Below are 19099 nucleotides of genomic sequence, written 5' to 3'. Positions count from 1 at the left end.
CAAAAACAACCTCATGCTTAAGGGCGCGAACGTTTTGTTGAAAGTTGCCGTCTCGTTGTCTTGTTACTCTCGCTAGTGGTTGATCTCCTGCTGCGCACGCTCATTCCGGGCCAGTGGTTGATCCCCTGCTGCGCACTCTCATTCCGGGCCAGTGGTTGATCCCCTGCTGCGCACGCTCATTCCGGGGTAGTGGTTGTCACATTAGAGAAAATTTTTGTGGCAAGGGAGTCTAACGTGTGGATAAAAACTCTTTGCGGACCTAACCCTTAACAAGGAATTTTGAATTATACACCTCTCGACCACTGGTGTTCAAGTCGCTTATAACGCTGATTGCTTTTTATTATTTCACTACAGACGAACTTTTTTCATCCATTCGCTACACTAAAGCCTATTAAAAGCGGTGCGCATCCCAGACACAAGGCCATTACTCGTGGCGTGACGCTCTGTTGGCTCAACGTGCTGGTCAGCGTGACATTCTTCACCGATGGCCAGCAGGGTGTGGTCAAGACCCCTGGCGTTGTAGAAGTGTTGCTAGAGATGAGTACGGCTCAGAACAGGCAGCTGCAGGAAAAGGCTCTTCTTGTTTTGAGAAATTTGTGCTTCCATGGCGCCAGTAAGCCTGTGCTGTTGGTGAACGGTGAGTTATCATGTTCGCAATAGTGCGTTCTTAGCGTTTGTTTGTCAACCAAGTGTGTGTTCGTCCCAACGCAAATTTATGACAACCTGTCATACTAAATACCCATATAAGCCATACCACTGATTATTTAAGCTGGTGATTGTTCTCAAGTTTTTGTAGCTTGTTATCCAATCGAGATTTTGTAGCTTGTTATCCAAGCTACAAAATCTCGATTTTTCCCAGGGTGCGTTGAATTGGTTTCAGAGTTACCTTTCTAACCGACAACAGTGCGTTCGAATTGGTGACGCAGTTTCTAAAGTACTCCCACTTGAGTTCGGAGTTCCGCAAGGCTCTATTTTAGGTCCGGTTTTGTTTACAATCTATGTTAACGACCTCCTTTCTGTTCCTAAACGTTGTCTATCTGCCTCCTATGTTGATGATTGTAAATTGTATTTGTCCTTTTCACCTGCCGAATTACCCACGTCCATCCTCGCCTTAAACGAAGATCTTACGAGAATATCTCAGTGGTGCTGTAAAAACTCTCTTTTGATTAATCCGGACAAAACTAAGGTTCTAGCTGTTGGATTACCACAACTTTTAAAGAAACTGTCATCATTCAGTATAACACTTTTTGACAAAGAAATAACACCTGTGCTTGTCGTTAAGGACTTGGGTGTTCTTCTCGACACACACCTCAGTTATAACCAACATATCACTGAGATTGCCTCTAAATGCCTTTTTAAATTGTACCAGATTAACAGAATCAAGCACCTCCTGGATAGGAAAACACTTCTGTTAGTAATAAATTCATTTGTCTTTAGTAAACTCCAATATTGTTCAACTGTCTGGAGTAATACCAGCAGCAGCAATATTGACAAGTTACAAAAAGTCCAAAACTTTGCTGGGCGAATTATTCTGGGACTAAGAAAGTATGACCATATTTCGGATGGGTTGCGATCGTTGAAATGGCTTCCTATTAGAGAGAAACTCATTCTAAATGACGCTACTATGATGCACAAATGTATTAACAAGCTTGTTCCAGACTATCTTGCTGATATGTTTAAATTACGTTCTCAAGTCCATAATAGACAAACTCGATCATCTGGTGCTTTGGATATACCTTTATGTCGCCTGTCAACAGGGCAGCGCTCCTTTGCTTTCAGAGGAGCAAAACTCTGGAACTCCTTGAATGATAACATTAAGTCCTTAAAATGCCCCAGGAATTTTAGACGTCATCTTGCAAATGTCTTATTAAGTTGATATATTATATTATTGATATATATTTTGTAATTATAATATTATTGTATTTACATTCTCAATTAATTTATATATTTGTATTTTTTTTTTTTTTTTTTTTTATTCTATTGAGCTGAAAAGCCCACTTAGGGAGCATCAATAAAGTGTATGTATGTATGTATATGTACATCACACTCCCGTTTTCGGAGATTTCAGCTGGATTTAGAAATAACCAATTCCTTGTCGACGTTTGCGCGCGAACAGCCAATCCTTTGTCTGTTGGTTTACCGCCAAAATAAGCCCGCAACGTGCGAGGTACATGTAACACGATACGGCGCTTTCCGATTGAGGGTCGTTCAACCAAAACCAGAGCAATGACAACAGCCAGTCATAGCTTGGAAATTATCCCCAGGCACCAATGAGACCTTGAAGTAAAAACGAGCAAACTGCCCGAAGCGTGGAAAAATCACGTTCAGTGAAGGAACAAGTAACATTCGAAATAGTGATACCAGATATATAATAGATAAATTCTGCAGTTACTGTCTATTTTAAAGCTTCACATACCATCTTTTGCGTTTAAAGAAACGTTCTCCCAGAGTCGTTTCGCCAAAAGGCAAAGTAAATTGACGTTAATGCTGTTTACTTTTAAAATATTTTGCTTTTGTTTCTCCCTCGCTGGATGAGACTGGTTCAGTGGATCCAGCAATAATGAAAATGAATCGCATCTCTTCTGATTTGCAGAAAAGCTGCTGTCTCTACTTGTGGAATTTATTACTGACAATTCCATTTACTTGAGGGCACTTTGCCTCTCAGCTCTGTGCTCACTGTTGCACAATTGTCAAAAGGTATGTTATATATCACGATTGTGAAAGTTTGTTAAACCTTTAGATACGAAAACACTGAATTAACAAAGAAATCCTATGTTGCCATCCATCTGCTCAGTTACTGATCACAGATCACGTCAAAATGCGGTAAGAACAAGTGGGACAAGAGGCGCAGTCGAATGTGTTGCCGTTGTTCTTACTGATGTTCTTACCCTCAAGAGGATTCGAAGGTAAATTGCTAACTGTTAGTTCACCTTATCTCTTAACTGTTTTACTTTCATTAGGCAAAAGTGTCATTAAAGAAGACGGGAGTAGTGAAGAAACTCGACGAAATAAACTTGTTACCAGGTATACTGGTTACTTTGAAATTTTAATTTTCTTTAACCATCAATAAACCACCTTCTAATTTGATAGAGGTGCGAGTGCCTTAGAAGTTGCGGGTAGGATAAAATTGCGAAAAGCGCTCTTTTAATTGAAGGACACCGCCCACTGATGTCAAAAACCCTCCATCAAGAGCTCTCTTTAATCGTAGATGGTTTTTTTTAGGTGTACCTTTTTTTTATTTTTTCATTTCAGGATTTGAACCTGCAGCGGAGGACAGATTTGGCAAAATGTGCCAGGAGAATATTAACGTTTTACGGAAAATTTTCTCTGACCAAAGATGACGTTGTTGTGTTAAATTTTGTTCTGTATATTCACCCTGCACATAGTATTATTAACGTTCATATCTTGTCTAAACTTTGTTGAATCAGGCAGGAGATTTTGGCGCTCTAGACCTCCAACGAACTTTAGAGTAGCCTTGTTTAAAGATTTCTATGCGAGAAAAAGTATATAAATCGATCGTGTTTAGGGTTTAAAACAGCATTGTAAAGTTTCACCTGCTGGAGACAAAAATGTTTTGGGAGGCAAAATCAAGGTAGAGCTTTGTAAATATGTATAAGTAGAAAGTCTTGTGTCAACAACATGTCTACGCTCTGACCTTAAGACAAAGTAGACTAAAAGCATTCCCTGCTTTTCGGCGAAGTCCTTCGTGCGAGTAAAAAAAATCAGCGGGGAAAAAGTAAAGAAAAGTTAGCCCGCTGTGCGAAACCATGAGAGGTAGCTGCGCCTCATTCCCAGAGTTCCTTGCGCTACGGACTTCACCGAAAAGTAGAGACTGCTCATGGATTAAAGAGAGAGGTTTGCTTGCTAAGCTCGTATCGACTGACAGTTGGCTAGTGGAAAAACGGCGAGTCGAAGTTAATAGGGATCGAAAAAGAGGACTGTGACTAGTTTATTGGGACAACATTATGATACCTGTTTAACTAAAACAACAATAAAGTCTTGTTTGGTGTACCACACACCGTGTTTTTTTCAAATGTCCAAAAAGACTGTTCATGTCGAGCCATGTCAGTAACAGCGTTCATAAACAAGACTTCTCGAAGTTCACAAGCTTCAGAGGATTGAGTAGCCGAATGGTTTCCTAAGAAAAAATAGCGCACCAGTTGGCAGCCATCCAGAGCAAAGCGTCGGTATGTTCTTGGACGAAGAACGCATTTCGTGGGCCATAATTTTCATGTTTTTGACGCATTAGTGTACTGATATAATCTCGCGCATCTTAGGATAAGCGAGATCGCGTAATGACTTATTCGTTCTATGTCTGTGTTAAAAAGAGCAGAATGAGATGTCACGTATACAGTCGAATGAGGTGATCTGCACCAGCAGTAAAAATCCATGGCTGACTTGGGTGAAACTGACAATCCACAACACCTGAAATAAACGTAGGGAAGGCTGTCAGAATTAAATAAACTGCATCGAATGGCAGGAGACAACTAAGCTTCCCTTAAGTTAAACGAGCGTCAATGCGGTGAGCGAACAAAAAGGCTAGCGTGAACTTTGCCTTTTTCCCTCACGCAGTCTCGCGCGTACTTCCCTTTAGGCGATAGCCTGGAGCTGGACAAAATAACAACGGCTGTAGAACAGCGTTCACCATGTTGTGAAAAGGGGACCATCCTCTATTGATGCTATTTAAGGTTTCAGGACGAACAAAAAGGCAAGGGTGAACTTTGCCTTTTTCGCTCACCCAGTCTCGCGCGTATTTCCTTTAGGCGATAGCTTGGAGCTGGACAAAATAACAACGGCTGTAGAACAACGTTCACCATGTGAAAAGGAGGCCATCCTCTATTGATGCTATTTAAGGTTTGAGAGCGACTAGAAAGATGACAAGATGATGTTACAAACTAACATACCCAGCTCTCCTTCCACTCGATGTCCTTTTAAGACCTTAACGGGGACTATCAAAGGATTCTGCATCAGGTCGCTGGAAAGAATCAGGGAATATTTCTTTAAATGGTTTGTGCAGCAATTCTTATGATAACTTCCACTGAGGTCAATGAACTTAAACCGACGAATAATTTCAAGAGCACCCTTGCAGAACGACCACTATTCAGTCTAACATTGATTTCTACGTGGCGGTGTGTGTGTGTGTGTGTGTGTGTGGGGGGGGGGGGGGGGGAACGACTGACGTAATAAAGAGGAAATTAGGGTAAATATCTTGGTTTATCAAGAACTGTCCTCCGTCGGGATTATTTTCATAGATGAGAAACCATGACATGAAAAAGAATACCGCTGTCACAAAGCCATCACAAAGAAGCTTATTTCTTGTTCAACGAAACAAAAAAATTGCCTCGTAACCAGATATGAAAGATAACCCATTGAATCCTAACAGGTATATGGATTTCAAATATTTAATTTCCAGTCGGACATCCCTTTGTGATATACTGCCTTGCATATCCTTCTTAACAGTTTACTACAAGCGAAGTTAATTGGTATTAAGAATTCGCCACTTAGGATAAACTGTAACTTACTTGAAAATTCGTCCGTGGCATATAATAACTGTGCCGTCGTCGCTAGCAGATGCAAACAGTGGGTAATGCCTATGGAAAGCCACCTGACGTAAGGCCTTCTTGTGACTCCTAAAGACAACGATAATAAAATACTTTTTAAGTGTTGTATAACCTCCAGGAGAGCTTCGGAACTAACTCCGTCATATAGGCTCAAGAACAATTCTCAATTGAATATCGAAAGCAATTATAATAAGGATTTCTATAGCGCCATATCCCATCGCTCATGGCGCTTTACAACACTTTGCGGGGGATATTTTGCCAATAAACATGATCACTAACCTTAGTGTTTTGTACGGTTTAGTCGACAAGTCCATATCAAACCAGCATAGCCGACGATCGTAACTTCCCACAATCAAGTTATCGCCTGAAGAAAAATGAACGAAAATATCTAAATTATCAAAAGTCAAATTTTGTTTGCATATTTTGCCTGCCAGCGGTTGCTTCTTACGTTTTCCTTTGAAATTTTACGCGGAATGTTGGCACACAGCCGGCCAAGTCTGACCCACTTACGCATGCCTGACGTTTGTGTTCCGAAAAAACGCCCGCTACACAGGCTATCAAACCAGAAGAGAAGCCCCAATTACTGAACGCCGTGATTTTTTCGAGCTTTTGGTGAGGTTGATTTTAACTTAGGGAAACGTACCTTTAGGATGCACCGCCATACTGGAAATCCACTTAACGTTTGATACAAGTTTCTTGGTTAGCTCCTGTTTGGTGAGATTGTAGACTCTGATAAATCGCTGTGTCTGGAGAAGGAAAGCAAAGCAGGTTTAGAAACGAACTTCAGGTAACTTTGATTTTCGCAAGCTTACGCTAAGTATTAAACTTTCTTGCCCTACGTTCAGAACTCTTATAGTTTTTGCTTGAGTTTTACAAGTCGTTAGAGCCATGAAAACCCCAACCCTCCCAACCCAGGATATGTGGAACTTTGGTAGGGGTTAAGTACGCTATTAGCAACTATTCGTGTCCTGAGGAGACTGGGATTCTCGCGTTTTTGTCGCTTGTCCGTGGCAATGTGCGCATTGCTCGGGGATCGATGGAATTGACAGGACGGTGGTTACTCTTCTTGTACAGATTTCTATGTATTCTAAGATGGCAGCCACTGCTATTGCAAAGATTTCTCGGCATAATTTAACTGGTTTATAACGCAAGAGTTTTTTTTAATCTTAAAAACGGTGAACCACTTTTGCTTAACTCTATCTTTTAAGTGGTTTTATATCTCTCAGCGTTGATATTTGGGGTTTCATCCAGCGCAAAAAGGATGAAAGCAAACATAGAAAAGACACGTCTTTGTCTATCACCATCCATACGTAATAATCCATCATTCATCACACCACTAGGTATGAACTGCGACTCGAAAATCTTAAACTTTCGTAACTGGTTATTTTCTGCATTCATGCGCCTAACTGAAGAGTCCTACAAGTAACGTGAAGGATAATTGTTCACTGATTTGACAGTTTTCAATACTTACAGCTACGAACAGAAATGGTCTAGTCGGGTGAAACAGCACTCTTTGGATCAGACCCTTGGATTTCTTGAAGGGACACTGGAATGTGACAAGAATATCAACTCGTTAAGTGGAGTTATGCGAGTGATAACAAGGTTTGTTTTTCTTACAGCTAACAATGGTATGTTGAAACCGATAGGTCAGTTTTGTTGTGATATACTGGCCTGCTTTCAGCGGGCATTTTTGATCGATTGGTGAGGTCAGGTTGTTCGATATGCTTCGTCTACCGTCGGTCGGTGAAGTCAGGTCGTTTGTTATGGTTCGTCTACCGTCGGTCAGTGAAGTCAGGTCGTTCGGACGTTCGGTCGTTCGTCTACCGCAGCTTATAAGATCTCTTACCGCTGTCAGTTTAGCTAGCGAGTAGACTCTCGCGTTTGCGTTTCGCCTCATGGCCCCTTTTCCGGGCACATCTGCCTAAAACACCATCAGCAGTCGCTAATGGCAAAAGGTATCGAAGCCCGTGGGGTAGTGTGGTAGTGTATATTTTTCAACCGCACAGAAATTGATCGGAGGCTTCACCCACCTGACTTCGACGTTTTGTCATCTGGTGGATGAACACAGATTTGTTGCCACCTTAGAAACGTAATAAAAACATACTGTTTCAGCAACACATATCGAGATTCCAAAAGAAGAACAAGTCCTTAAGACAATGGAAAATTACATGATACAGAAATCATATCTTTTTGGTGGATGATCTTCCCCAAAACAGTTAAGAGCTACTCTCTTACCCTGAGGTACAACTGACGCAAAGTAGTCCCCCTTTCCGTGCCACGTGACCTGTGATATGACCTGTTAAAACAAGAACAATTTGTAGGAAAAACTTGCTGGAGTACAATAGTTTCTAAACCCCTTTACAGTCTCCACGAAATATGTTCTTGTGTGGCCATCTCCACAAGAAAATTTAGTCGTGCATGGTAAGTTTTTCCATAACAAGTCTTAAATGGAAAGTTTAAAAAAGTGTAATTGTTGTATTTCCGATACACAGTTCTACAGAAAACTTGAAGTAGTGACACCAATCAAAGCCGGCCATATGAGTTGCGGAGATCTGGGTATGAAGACGGCGAGTGGGCGTGGCTGCAATGCGCAGGAAAAAAATAAAAAAATACACCTGACTGGCTAAAAAGGCACCACCTGCACAATGATTGGTCAGTCAACAAAAATGGCCCTGTCACAAGTGCCAGGAAAAAGCTTCTGTTTACAAAAAGACCTTATTACCTTGCTATGTTTTAAAACTATACGTTCTCCATTTCTGTAATCTTTTTCTTCAGCCATTGACCACTGTACGCCAGATTCTTTCTCATCTGTGAAAAGATTATTAAAAAGATTAAATTCAGTCCAAGGTCAAAAGAAACCTGCAACAAAACACGGCCACATAACTGAAAGCATTCTCGCAAACATCTAAACCCTATAGATAAGAAGTTTACCTTCTCCTTGAGGAGTATATGATTCAATGAGTTCGTCGGTAGCGGCACACAAAAGCTTGTCACCAAGAGAATGGTTAACAACTACAGCTTTGTGATCGCTGTCAAGAAAAGAGAGAGTTGCTCACAATAAGACAGGTGTTTATCTAATATAGAGCAACTTTTGTACCGTTGTAACTTTACCGCGGTTCTCTCTCGTGGTTCTGAGTTTGTATACATGATATCATCAGGGAATGTTACACCAGAACGAGTGATACCGGTTGGATAGTATCATGAAAACGAACACCAACCCCTCTTTAGGGTAGAAAAATAGGTCCTCTGGTGGAATGCATCTGGTAGCGCAGGCGTGAATTTTGTCAATCCAGAGGGAATCTTAGGGCAGAAGAGGAGAAAACAGACGCATTTGTAGACGCATTACGAAATGAATTAGTCGAATGAAATGAATTAAGCGAGCGGGCGCTTCTCGTAGCATCTACAATTATTCGAGCGCCCTTCGGAGATACACTTCATGCTATTTCTACAGTTGTGACCAAACACCGAACACCAAATCTCTCTCCATAAGGAGAGAAAGGAATAATTATGAAGACGATGAACCTAAGTACTTCACTTCTCCGCACGCAAGCAATCATTTTTAACTTGCCACTTACACGGCAATAGCCAGAAGCGTCAGCGAGGGGTTTGGGTTCCATGCCATACTGTTCACAGTGCCACCACACTGCAACGTCTTGAGACACCGTCCCGTGCACACTTCCCAGAACTTAACAACTTTGTCATCTCCTCCTGAGAGCAAAGTAAGAAGCAAATGAGTGTATAATAAAGGAGCTCCGCTGTTCTACACTTTACTTTAAGCTGTAATTGCTCTGTAAGGACATCAAGTTAAACTGATGTTGAATTTTGGCCATCATACCAGATGCTATCCACTGTCCCGTGGGGTCAACAGCAAGGCAGCGCACCACACCTGTATGGCCCTTGTACACCTTAAAAATACGTGCATATCAGATGGAATACTAGCGAGAGTGGAACATGTGTTGAACAAACTGTAAATTTGATCATCAATTTAATTTAGCTCAATTAAGGCGTTTAGTTGGTTAAAGGAGCTAAGTAGTAATAAACGGCGCTATAGATATTAGCGGCAGAGCGAAAAAAGCGAGAGGTTAGGGTCAAGTCGCGCGAAGTCGCGTAAAGAATGCGTTCTTTACGACCCAAGCCTCCCTCCTTTTGGCGACCCGACCCAAGCCTCTCGCTGTTTTTTATCCCATTTCGTTTTTAAAACTGAACGCCTGGAACACGCTTCAATTTTCTTTGAGTGACCATTTTAATAAGAGTCGTGACTTAAATGGATACGCCAAAATTAGCTTTCCGAGTAAGGACTGGAACTGAATAATTTATTTTTCGGTAAATAATTCGGTCAATAGTTTATTCAGTTTCAGTCTTTATTTGATAACCTGGTTCGGCCTTTTAACAAGGGTGGCACTGCGAGATTCACAGTGCATTTGTATTTAACAATTATTCGCCGAAGGCGAGGTGAATATCGTCGAATAATCCCCGAGACGAAGTCGAGGGGATTATTCGACAATATTTATCGAACCTGATGCGAAAAATTGTTTTAGTATAATTTCAGAGCTGAACAACAGAGAAACTTCTAAAATCATAACATTTTAGTAATATTTATTAACATTTTATTTTAACATTTTATATAAACCGCGTGGAGCGGTTAATATAGCGTCATATAAGGAACCGCTCGACCAATCAGATTGCTGGAAACTCTTTGCTCAGCTCTGAAATTATACTAATGGTCATACATATGAATGCGAACCGACACAAAACGCTTACACAAAATGTAAGGTTTATCCTTACCATTGATTCTGTTGACGGGAATGGCTGTAAATCTTTGGGCCTTGGAAGTTTTGGTAAAAGATCTTCTGGATTTACTTGGATCTACCAAAACCGGGATGAAAACAAGTATTAGAACTTTATAATTCAAAGAAATATTCAAACTGGTCATAGTTAACAATTATTCACCAAAGTAGAGGTGAATAATTGTTTGGATAAATACCACTCAGCAATCAAAAAATTACTCTATTTCTCTCGATATTCCAAAAAATGGTCGGAAATTAAACTCTTGACGCGCTATTTTGTGTCTTCGACTGCTTGGAGGCGAATAGTACTTGCTATTCACTAACTCACTACCCTATCAGCGTGCGTTAAAAGTACTATTCTCTTGTGTGCTATATACAGTGGAATCCCGATTTCTCGAACCCTCGGTTTCTCGAACCTCCCGATATCTCGAACCAAACCTTATTTCCCTTGGATTTGCTTCACTTGGATTTGCTTCACTTGGATTTGCTTCACTTGGATTTGCTTCACTTGGATTTGCTTCACTTGGATTTGCTTCACTTGGATTTGCTTCACTTGGATTTGCTTCACTTGGATTTGCTTCACTTGGATTTGCTTCACTTATAATTTAATCCCCCGATTTCTCGAACTCCCGATTTCTCGAACCAATTTGCGTTTCCCCTGGAGGTTCGAGAAATCGGGATTCCACTGTACTAATAACATTTACTGCTAGGTTACGAATGGAGTGTGACTGTCTCACCCTCATCTTCCTCTGTCTTGGGCAGAGATACAAGTCCAGACATCTCTCAAAACGTTCTTGGATAAATTTATTGTAAGCTGGAACAAGGCGGAGACTTGAGTATCTAGAAAATGAGAAACAGACTAAATGAATTTCATTTATTGACAACACATACATTTTTTTTGGACTGTTGTGCGATTGTTGAGGTCGAGGGTTCGAGCCCCGGCCGGACCAACACTCAAGGTCTTAAAATAATTGAGAAGAATATGCTACCTTTCTATAACATCAAGAAATGGTTAGATATTCTAGTCTTCTCGGATAGGGACGTATAAATGGAGGTCCCGTCTCCTGCAGGGTTAGGGGCAGGAGACGTTAATTTCCCACGCACGAGACTACTGTGTGATGGACGTCCTCCCCTGGGGTGGGTTTGTTGGAGCTTAAACCTCGTAGGGGACCCGTGTCCTATTGTTTGTGCTCCAGTACTTGGTACAAATCATTAAATAAATAAATAAATAAATAATAAATAGAATAATCTGACACAGAAACAGTGATGGTTGACAGAACAGTGTTGTAACATTCCTGTGCTTTCAGACCTTTCACTCCCATATAGTAATTCTCCTTACTGTCTGCTATACAATTCTTATGACTTTAGTTTGGAGAAATGGGTATTCGATTGATGAAGAAGTGTGACCTTCAAACTTAAACAAAAAAATGTTAAGAACATAACAACAATACTTTGTTGTGAGAGCCTTTCACAAAAGCATTGTTGTAAAAAGTAACAAACTTTTTAGGAAGAAAATTTCGCGGTCTTTCATCAGGATCCATGGCCTCCCATGCAGCAATCTGTGGAGAAAACAAACATTCTTTCATTATAGTTACTGTTAGTAAATTTCATTAAACAATCAAAAGCTCTCTCTAGTTTATGCCTAAGGAACAAACAGTTGGCTCAAGGAGGTTCAATTTTGAAAACATGATTATGGAAATGCAACAGTCTGTAGGCCATCAAATAATTGTAAAGCTTTCATGGTGAGTTTGACAAGAAACCTGGAAACTCAGTGTAAAGAGAATGGTCAGGACAAGCATATAATGTAAGATGATCAAGGTTGTCATTAGAAGCTGGTAGGTGGCAGAAATGGCTGGCTGTCTTCTTAGTGAATCAATGAATAAAGGCTGATAGTTTCGAAAGAAACTGTTTGGGGCTGCGTCGGTGGGGGTAACGAAATAATCTGGATATATCAACAAAGTTGAAATGGTAAATTGGCCACCGTAAAGATTACAAAAGCTGACGTTTCGAGCGTTAGCCCTTCATCGGAGCGAAATGTGAATCAATATCTGGCTAAAAAATTTACTCACACATACCCCAAAATACTCAAAGTCCCACCTCAAAGAGTTTCAATCTCAATTTTTTCCAGGGGAGCATACCCCTAGACTCCTATAGAAGGGCAATGTTGCTTTGCAACACATCATTCTTGCTACGCAAACATAATTCACTACATATGTTGCATTCCTAATGACAACCTGGGGTGATGATGTTTCAGTCTCCTCTCCCTTACCTCTTGCTCTGTTGGCAAATACTCTGGTGGAGGATTGTAAGACTCTTCATGGCCTGGTGAATCAATTAAATTTACAGGTATTTTACATCTAATATTAAAGGAATTCAATTTGGATTCTTAAATGATGGTGAATGTAAAATTAGCAAAGAATCAATTCATCATCATCATCATCTGACCACCACTAGCTCTACTTACACCTAAAAAATGTAACCATCCTTGATCCTTAAACACCTCACATGTCTAGCATCTAATTTCTCCCGACGATATTCCCCATAAGACAACCATTAAGGTAGCAAGAATGAAAGAAATGATCAGCAATTAAAGAAGCTCTTGATCGTCAAACAAAGTCTCCTTGTCAGCGCAGTAACAAAACGTATAGAGAACAGTATGGAGAATTTGCATGCTAATGTTAAGTTGTAAAAGGTAATTGGAACCCTGACTCTGACTATTGTTACTGACTCTAAATCATGAGGTGAATATTCAAACATCCATTTACTGTCAAAACCAAGGTGGACAAACATCTTTAACAACAATTGTTGTTAACTAAAGTTACTGTTAGTAATTTGAAGTACCTGGGAGTTTCATTTTAGGTGCAGGTATGTGCATGTTATGTCTTGGTTTGGCCTGAACAAAACAAACAAAATCATAAACAATAATTTTATTAATTTAAAAGTAGCCATTTGTTCAGCAAATTTCAGTGAAAAGTTTGACAAATTCGAAAAAATTGTGTAATTATAATAGACCATTTTCTAGACGGCTTTATGTTACTATAAACCCGCTGGAATTAATTTTACTCTTTCTCTCAGCACAGGCGGCCCAAGCTCTCTTTGAGAACCACACAAGGAACACAATTTGCATATCGATTTATAAGGATTTGTATGGTATTTTCTACAAGATATCCATAGGGATAGTTAAAAGTGAAAATATTAAATAAAAATGGCTTACCTTATTCCATACGTGTGTTGTTTGCTCCTGGTGTCATTATTTTACCGATTTCACTTGATTTAAGCGTTTTTTTTTTAATCCTGGTTTTCTCTTCTTATAACACACATATGGAATAAGGTAAGCCATTTTTATTTAGTCCATTTTCTCATTCCAATGCTATGATGGTGAGGTTTTAATAAAAATAGCACCTAATTTGCTCAAGATAGTAGTACTCAAATTACATCATTCTGAGTAAAACCTACTTCCCCTTAATAAGTAACAATGAAGATGCACTCACCCAGTCATCATCTTTATCCCAGATCAAATAATACCTTGGTTTATCAGTCTTTTCATCTTTCTTTGGTTTTATCCAGCCATTCCTAATGGCACGGACAATCTTTACAACCTGGCTCAGAGAAAGAAAAGCATGCACTCTTCTAATCCTTTCTCTCTCAGGAGTGACCAAGAAAGAATTTCTCCTTATGGTAACAGTACAATATCAAGCAGTCAAGTGATGTGAGAATAAAGAAAAATATCAACTCAGGAATTATCATTTGATTAGACACCAAATTCTCAGAACAAACTTTCAAGGGAATGTATGGCAAAGAGAAAGGAGTGTGTCGTGTCTTTTCCTGCCAATAGTAATTATTTTAATGTATTTCATTGTTTTCTTTGGTCACGTGGTTTTTTTTTAGTTTTCGCAGTCAGTCACAAAATTTTTAAGCTTTGCTTTGCTTTACTTTGCCTTTTGTTTTCTTGTCCTTTTGTGGAGTTGATTTAAAGTTTTTCAAGCTTAACTGTTGTGGTGGCACGGTTATTCTGAGTCGAATAAGCATAGGCCGAGTATTCCGCTTGTGAAGCGCTGAATGGGCCGATCGAGGAATAAAGAACGACAAAGAACTAGAGGTTTGTGACTGATCTCATGTCTAAAATTTACATACATCACAGAGTCTCTTCATCAAGATATTGGGAGTAAAGGAATTATCAGTCACTATTATATGGCTGTGTCTCACAAGGACTGGGAACTACTGAATTCACCAATTTGATTGGCTGAAATCAATATTGAGAGCGGTCTAGATTTTCCCATCTAGACTGGCATCTAGACCGGTCTAGAAAAAAAAGGTACAAAGAATATATAAAAGTGGCATATAAGACACAGCTATATAATAAACATCTTATTAACCAAGCTAGGTCGGTCTGTATGGGAGAATCTTGACCTTGGTTGCTGGTACAGACCTGACTGTGTTCGGTCTGTACTGGCTACCTCGGTCAAGATTCTCCCATACAGACCTCCCACTCGGTTAATAAGAACTAAGTAACCCTACTATAACTCAAAAATATAGAATCATTGCTAAATTATTGGGGTACTTCATCTAACAAGGTACATCCAGTTGCATCTGAGAATGACGAAACCTGACAATATAACTATAATGATAGTTTTCTCTGTAGCAACACCCTCTGTACAACACCCCCTTTAGCAACACCCCCTGTAGCAACACCCCCTTTAGCAACACCCCCTTTAGCAACACCCCCTTCCCCTAACCCCCATTACCCTGCTCAACAATAATTGCAGTTGCTACAGATGTTTCTTTCTCTTGCCAACCTCTCTCCTTCAAAGATCAAAGGCAATTGCCAAACTTTTATAAGAAAATCCTGAAATCTGGACAGCTCAAAAACATAATGGAGGCAAGTAGGTGCTTCCTTACCCTCTTGTGTTCCCATTTGGATGGAATGTGACGCGATTTGGGTTCAGGAGCATTAGTCAAAGGATGTATCATCTTCTCACCAGTGAAAAAATCTACATAGGGCTGATTATAAGGAAAAGAAAAAATAATAACTGAGTTTATTGGTTTTAGGCATTCACAAGAGGTCTTTTATCATGAACTAGCTGTAAAGATTAAAAGATCAAAGTTTTTGTAATCTTATTAAAATAAAACAATAGAGTTTATGTTTGCTGGCATAATAACCCCATATACTTTCATTTTAGCCTGAGGTTACTAGGCGAGGGTAGAAATGACTCTGAGAAGGGTCCAAAACATATTTATACCCAACAACATATATTGTATTCATCAGTTTGGAGGGCACAGTGAAAAAAACTGATAAATAAACAACAACAACAAAACAGTCTGAGCAGCCATGCAAATGCCTGTCAAAATCTTCAGTTTAGCCTGCAAAATGTGCCACAATACCCCATAATGAGATAATAATAGTAAGAATGGTATAAACTGACAAATATCCATTGTAGATATTCAAATACTTTTGCTTTGGTAACTGACACTGCAAGTACTGTACCACGCAAGCATATTGCAGTCCCTACACACATGCCAAGCAACTGTAACTGATGCGAACTGTACGTACTCCCAGTGCATGAAGTGGTACATATGAAGTAGCAAGATTACATGCACCATGAGCATGTAGTTTATTTTAAAAGATTAAGGCTGATAGTTTCGAAATAAACTGTTTGGGGCTGCGTCGGTGGGAGTAATGAAATAATTTGGATATATCAACAAAGTTGAAATGGTAAATTGACCACCGTAACAATTACAAAAGCTGACGTTTCGAGCGTTAGCCCTTCGTCGGAGCCCTTCATTTTGCTCCGACGAAGGGCTAACGCTCGAAGCGTCAGCTTTTGTAATCGTTACGGTGGCCAAGTTACCATTTCAACTTTGTTGATACATCCAAATTATTTTAAAGGATTCTATGCAAATCTTGTGGAAGCAACTTTAGGATTCTAGCAATAAAGTCAAATCAAGTGTTCGTATGAACAACAGAAAAATGGCATATTGATCATTGAAGTATAGCACAGCAATGATGTGCATTCACTGACATGTTTTCTTTCTTTGATTCCTAAATGAATACTGTAACAGTTCTTTAAAGTATACCTCATATGGATCGTATCCAGCACCTGGGAACTGAGAATTTTGAAGTCTGTCTATAATATCCAACTCTTCATTACTTAGAACAACTTCTTTCATGGTTGCTTTGTCTCGAACTGTACGCCTACAGTTTTGAGAGTATAACACTTGTTTACCATATTATCAAAAACATACACTGATTAATGGTTTATCCTTAATTATGACAACATTCATTACTTCATTTTAGCCTGCACTTGAGCAAAGTGAAATAGTCAAACAAACACAAATGCAATTACTTGAAAGGAATGCATAAGTCTTCAACTTTAAGATAATTGTTACACTCACCAATAGTTAGGGTCATCCATTTTGGACAAGAATTGATCCAACTAGGAAAAAATCATATCGTCATATCAAATTTTGAAACTCAACAACTTACTCTAAAAGTTGTGTCAAATGCGCTTAAACTGCTCTGTCCTTGGAATGTACCAACCTCATCAGCAGTAGCGGGCTTTAATATTCTTTGTCCATCCAAGTTGTAGCCTATGTGAGGATAATCATTATACCACTCTACTGGGATGTTTCCAACGGTATTGCGAGCATCCTAGTGCGAAAAAAAAAAATGGATTATAAGACAAAATCAAAGAGAAAGAATTAAGAGAGGATTTTTCCCTTTCATTTCCCAAAAATGATAGATCATTTGGGTGATTAAAGACAGAATATTTAACCCTCACACTCTAACATCAGTATACAAATTCTCCAAACTGTTTTCCATATATTTCTTAAGGTGCTAACAAGGAGAACATTGTTTATGATAAAGAGCTTCCTTAGGTTGATGATCATTTGCTTTACTCTCGTAACCTTAATGTTTGATTCCGGTCAGATATTGTAAGGAGAAATTAGATGCTGGTCACTCTAACAGTCAAAGGATTAACAGGGACGGGCTTGACAACAAGCTAGTGTTGGTGCTGCATGTATGTATTTTGCACAAACTTCAACACTTGCAGGGTTATCTTTAGACAGATAAAATCAAACCAATCACATATACCTCCTCATCAGATGTGTCATTTTCATCAATTGGCTCTTTTCCTTTCTTCTTCATTGCATCTTCTATATTGTTGTTTGGTTCACCATTGCCTTTATTTGTCTCGTTGTCATCATCACTCTTTTCTTCATTATCAATACCATCAAAAGACTCGTGACCACTTATTTCCTCTTCTCCCTGAAGAAAGAGAAAATCTTAAACTTGCCACTAATACATTCATTCAAATAGTGACATGATAACTGAATATATAGAAAGGTCTGCAGTGCTCCACTATTAAAGTTATTCAATCAATACAGAATTGCTTAAAAGAAAAAAAAAACCATTCATCACCACAGTGGTCCTTCAAGTTTTAGATGAGTTAACTCAACATTGGTAAATCATTCCTGCACTAAGAAACTGAGAATTGCTACACTACATAGTAGAGCAGTTTTCATTTCAGTGTTGAAAGTAATCCATGATTGCTATGGTTTTACTTTCCTTCTTTCTATGATTGGTCCAGCAAACTTGCCCCACCTTTGGACCAATCAGATTCTAAACTCAAACCAATCATGATTAGGTCATTTGCAATTTGCTGCATTTCATGCAGTTTGACTGTTTTTACAATGTGTTCTCATTGGCTAACAATGAGTCAACCTTTACTCCAATTGGCTGTCGTGTTAAATCTGCTTTTGGTTTTTCCAAACTCGACTGAAAACTGCTTTAAAAGATAAAAACCTAAGATTAACAGCTAATAGTTTGTGTAATCATATCGTCTGGGTGAGAGAAACTGAGAAGAACTGTTGTTGAGTGACATTTCAACAACCTTGGGCAAAGTCATCATCACAGTTGACTGACAAGCCTGATGATGAATTCCACTGTGGTTGGTGAAACATCAGTCACTGTAGCATAGTCAGAGAACATCCAGGATATAATTATCAGTTCTCGTTGCAGTGTGCAAGCCCGTAGAAGCTATATATAACACAGTGATATTGTTGCAGTCATTATAACCCAGCAACATTCCATCTAAGGACTACACTCATATGTACATACTTATCAATCACTTAGAACTTATAACACAATCGAGATACTACAAGAGCCCTGATTGGTCAAAAACTTATTGTTCATTGTACCGGTAAACCCTTCAAAAACATTGAAACATGCAGTGGAATGATCTGAACTGGAAATTCTTACCATGCAAGGAAGCGACTGGACACCAAGCAAAGCAATCTTACCGAATTAGAATCCTGTTCGTCTTCATCATCTTCCGTTGTTTCTGACTCGCTTTCTAGTCCGGAGTAGTAGCTTTCTTCACTATCTGATGAATCAACATCCTCTTTTATTCTGTCCGTTTGGTTTTCATCAAAGTGAAACAGATTCTCGTCAACCTGCCATAGAACCAGAATTCCATCAACAGTGTTATTCATGCCAAAAAATAATTTTGACTGAGATCTCGTGTTAAATCATATTGCTGACCTCTTTGGGGAATTTCTCCTCGTTGTGTACAGTTTGGTCGGATGTTCTTTTAGGCATTACGTACTGAGAAAAATCTTAAGAGGACGCTACGATCTTCAAACTTTACATAAACTTTAAATTTTTAAAAAAGATATCGATCAAGAAGAAATCAGATCACAACAATCCCCCATGTGCAATTTCAGCTCATCACCATTCCTTCCGGCCGAGCC

The 19099-nt window shown here is 39.3% G+C and overlaps 2 protein-coding genes across 3 annotated transcripts in view; one reads left to right on the top strand and one right to left on the bottom strand.

The window, feature by feature from the left end:
• LOC111328547 (rotatin) overlaps positions 1-4016 on the top strand; it is a 33868-nt gene extending 29852 nt beyond the window's left edge. For both annotated transcript variants that reach the window (XM_022933046.2, XM_088754398.1), the window contains 4 exons: positions 355-637; positions 2594-2697; positions 2961-3024; positions 3253-4016. In XM_022933046.2, the coding sequence (XP_022788781.2) occupies positions 355-637; positions 2594-2697; positions 2961-3024; positions 3253-3341 (540 nt within the window). In that variant the 3' untranslated portion in view covers positions 3342-4016. The remainder of the gene's footprint in view (positions 1-354; positions 638-2593; positions 2698-2960; positions 3025-3252) is intronic.
• LOC111328643 (ribosome biogenesis protein bop1) lies at positions 3934-19091 on the bottom strand. The gene is made up of 25 exons (XM_022933154.2): positions 18891-19091; positions 18650-18802; positions 17442-17615; positions 16887-16997; positions 16742-16782; positions 16424-16541; positions 15248-15349; positions 13840-13947; positions 13190-13241; positions 12618-12670; positions 11849-11907; positions 11086-11188; positions 10347-10427; positions 9397-9466; positions 9137-9269; positions 8493-8590; positions 8284-8369; positions 7797-7857; positions 7592-7641; positions 7033-7107; positions 6205-6307; positions 5841-5925; positions 5523-5630; positions 4905-4975; positions 3934-4425 (listed from the first exon to the last, which is right to left on the bottom strand). The coding sequence occupies exons 1-25, from the start codon at positions 18945-18947 to the stop codon at positions 4343-4345; spliced, it is 2235 nt and encodes a 744-aa protein (XP_022788889.2). The 5' UTR covers positions 18948-19091; the 3' UTR covers positions 3934-4342.
• Positions 19092-19099: the final 8 nt, after the last annotated feature.

The sequence above is a fragment of the Stylophora pistillata genome, chromosome 3 (assembly GCF_964205215.1).
Source record: "Stylophora pistillata chromosome 3, jaStyPist1.2, whole genome shotgun sequence".
Classification (NCBI taxonomy): Eukaryota; Metazoa; Cnidaria; class Anthozoa; order Scleractinia; family Pocilloporidae; genus Stylophora; species Stylophora pistillata.
Note: the sequence above shows the minus strand (reverse complement) of the source record. Positions and strands in the feature narration are given on the sequence as shown.

Coding starts and splice junctions, on each gene's coding strand:
- LOC111328643 (XM_022933154.2), bottom strand. CDS start 18,947: ATGCCTAAAAGAACATCCGACCAAACTGTACACAACGAGGAGAAATTC. Junction 8,591..9,136: donor ACGCTTCTGGCTATTGCCGT/GTAAGTGGCAAG, acceptor TTTTCTTGACAG/CGATCACAAAGCTGTAGTTG. Junction 8,370..8,492: donor ATATACTCCTCAAGGAGAAG/GTAAACTTCTTA, acceptor ATCTTTTCACAG/ATGAGAAAGAATCTGGCGTA.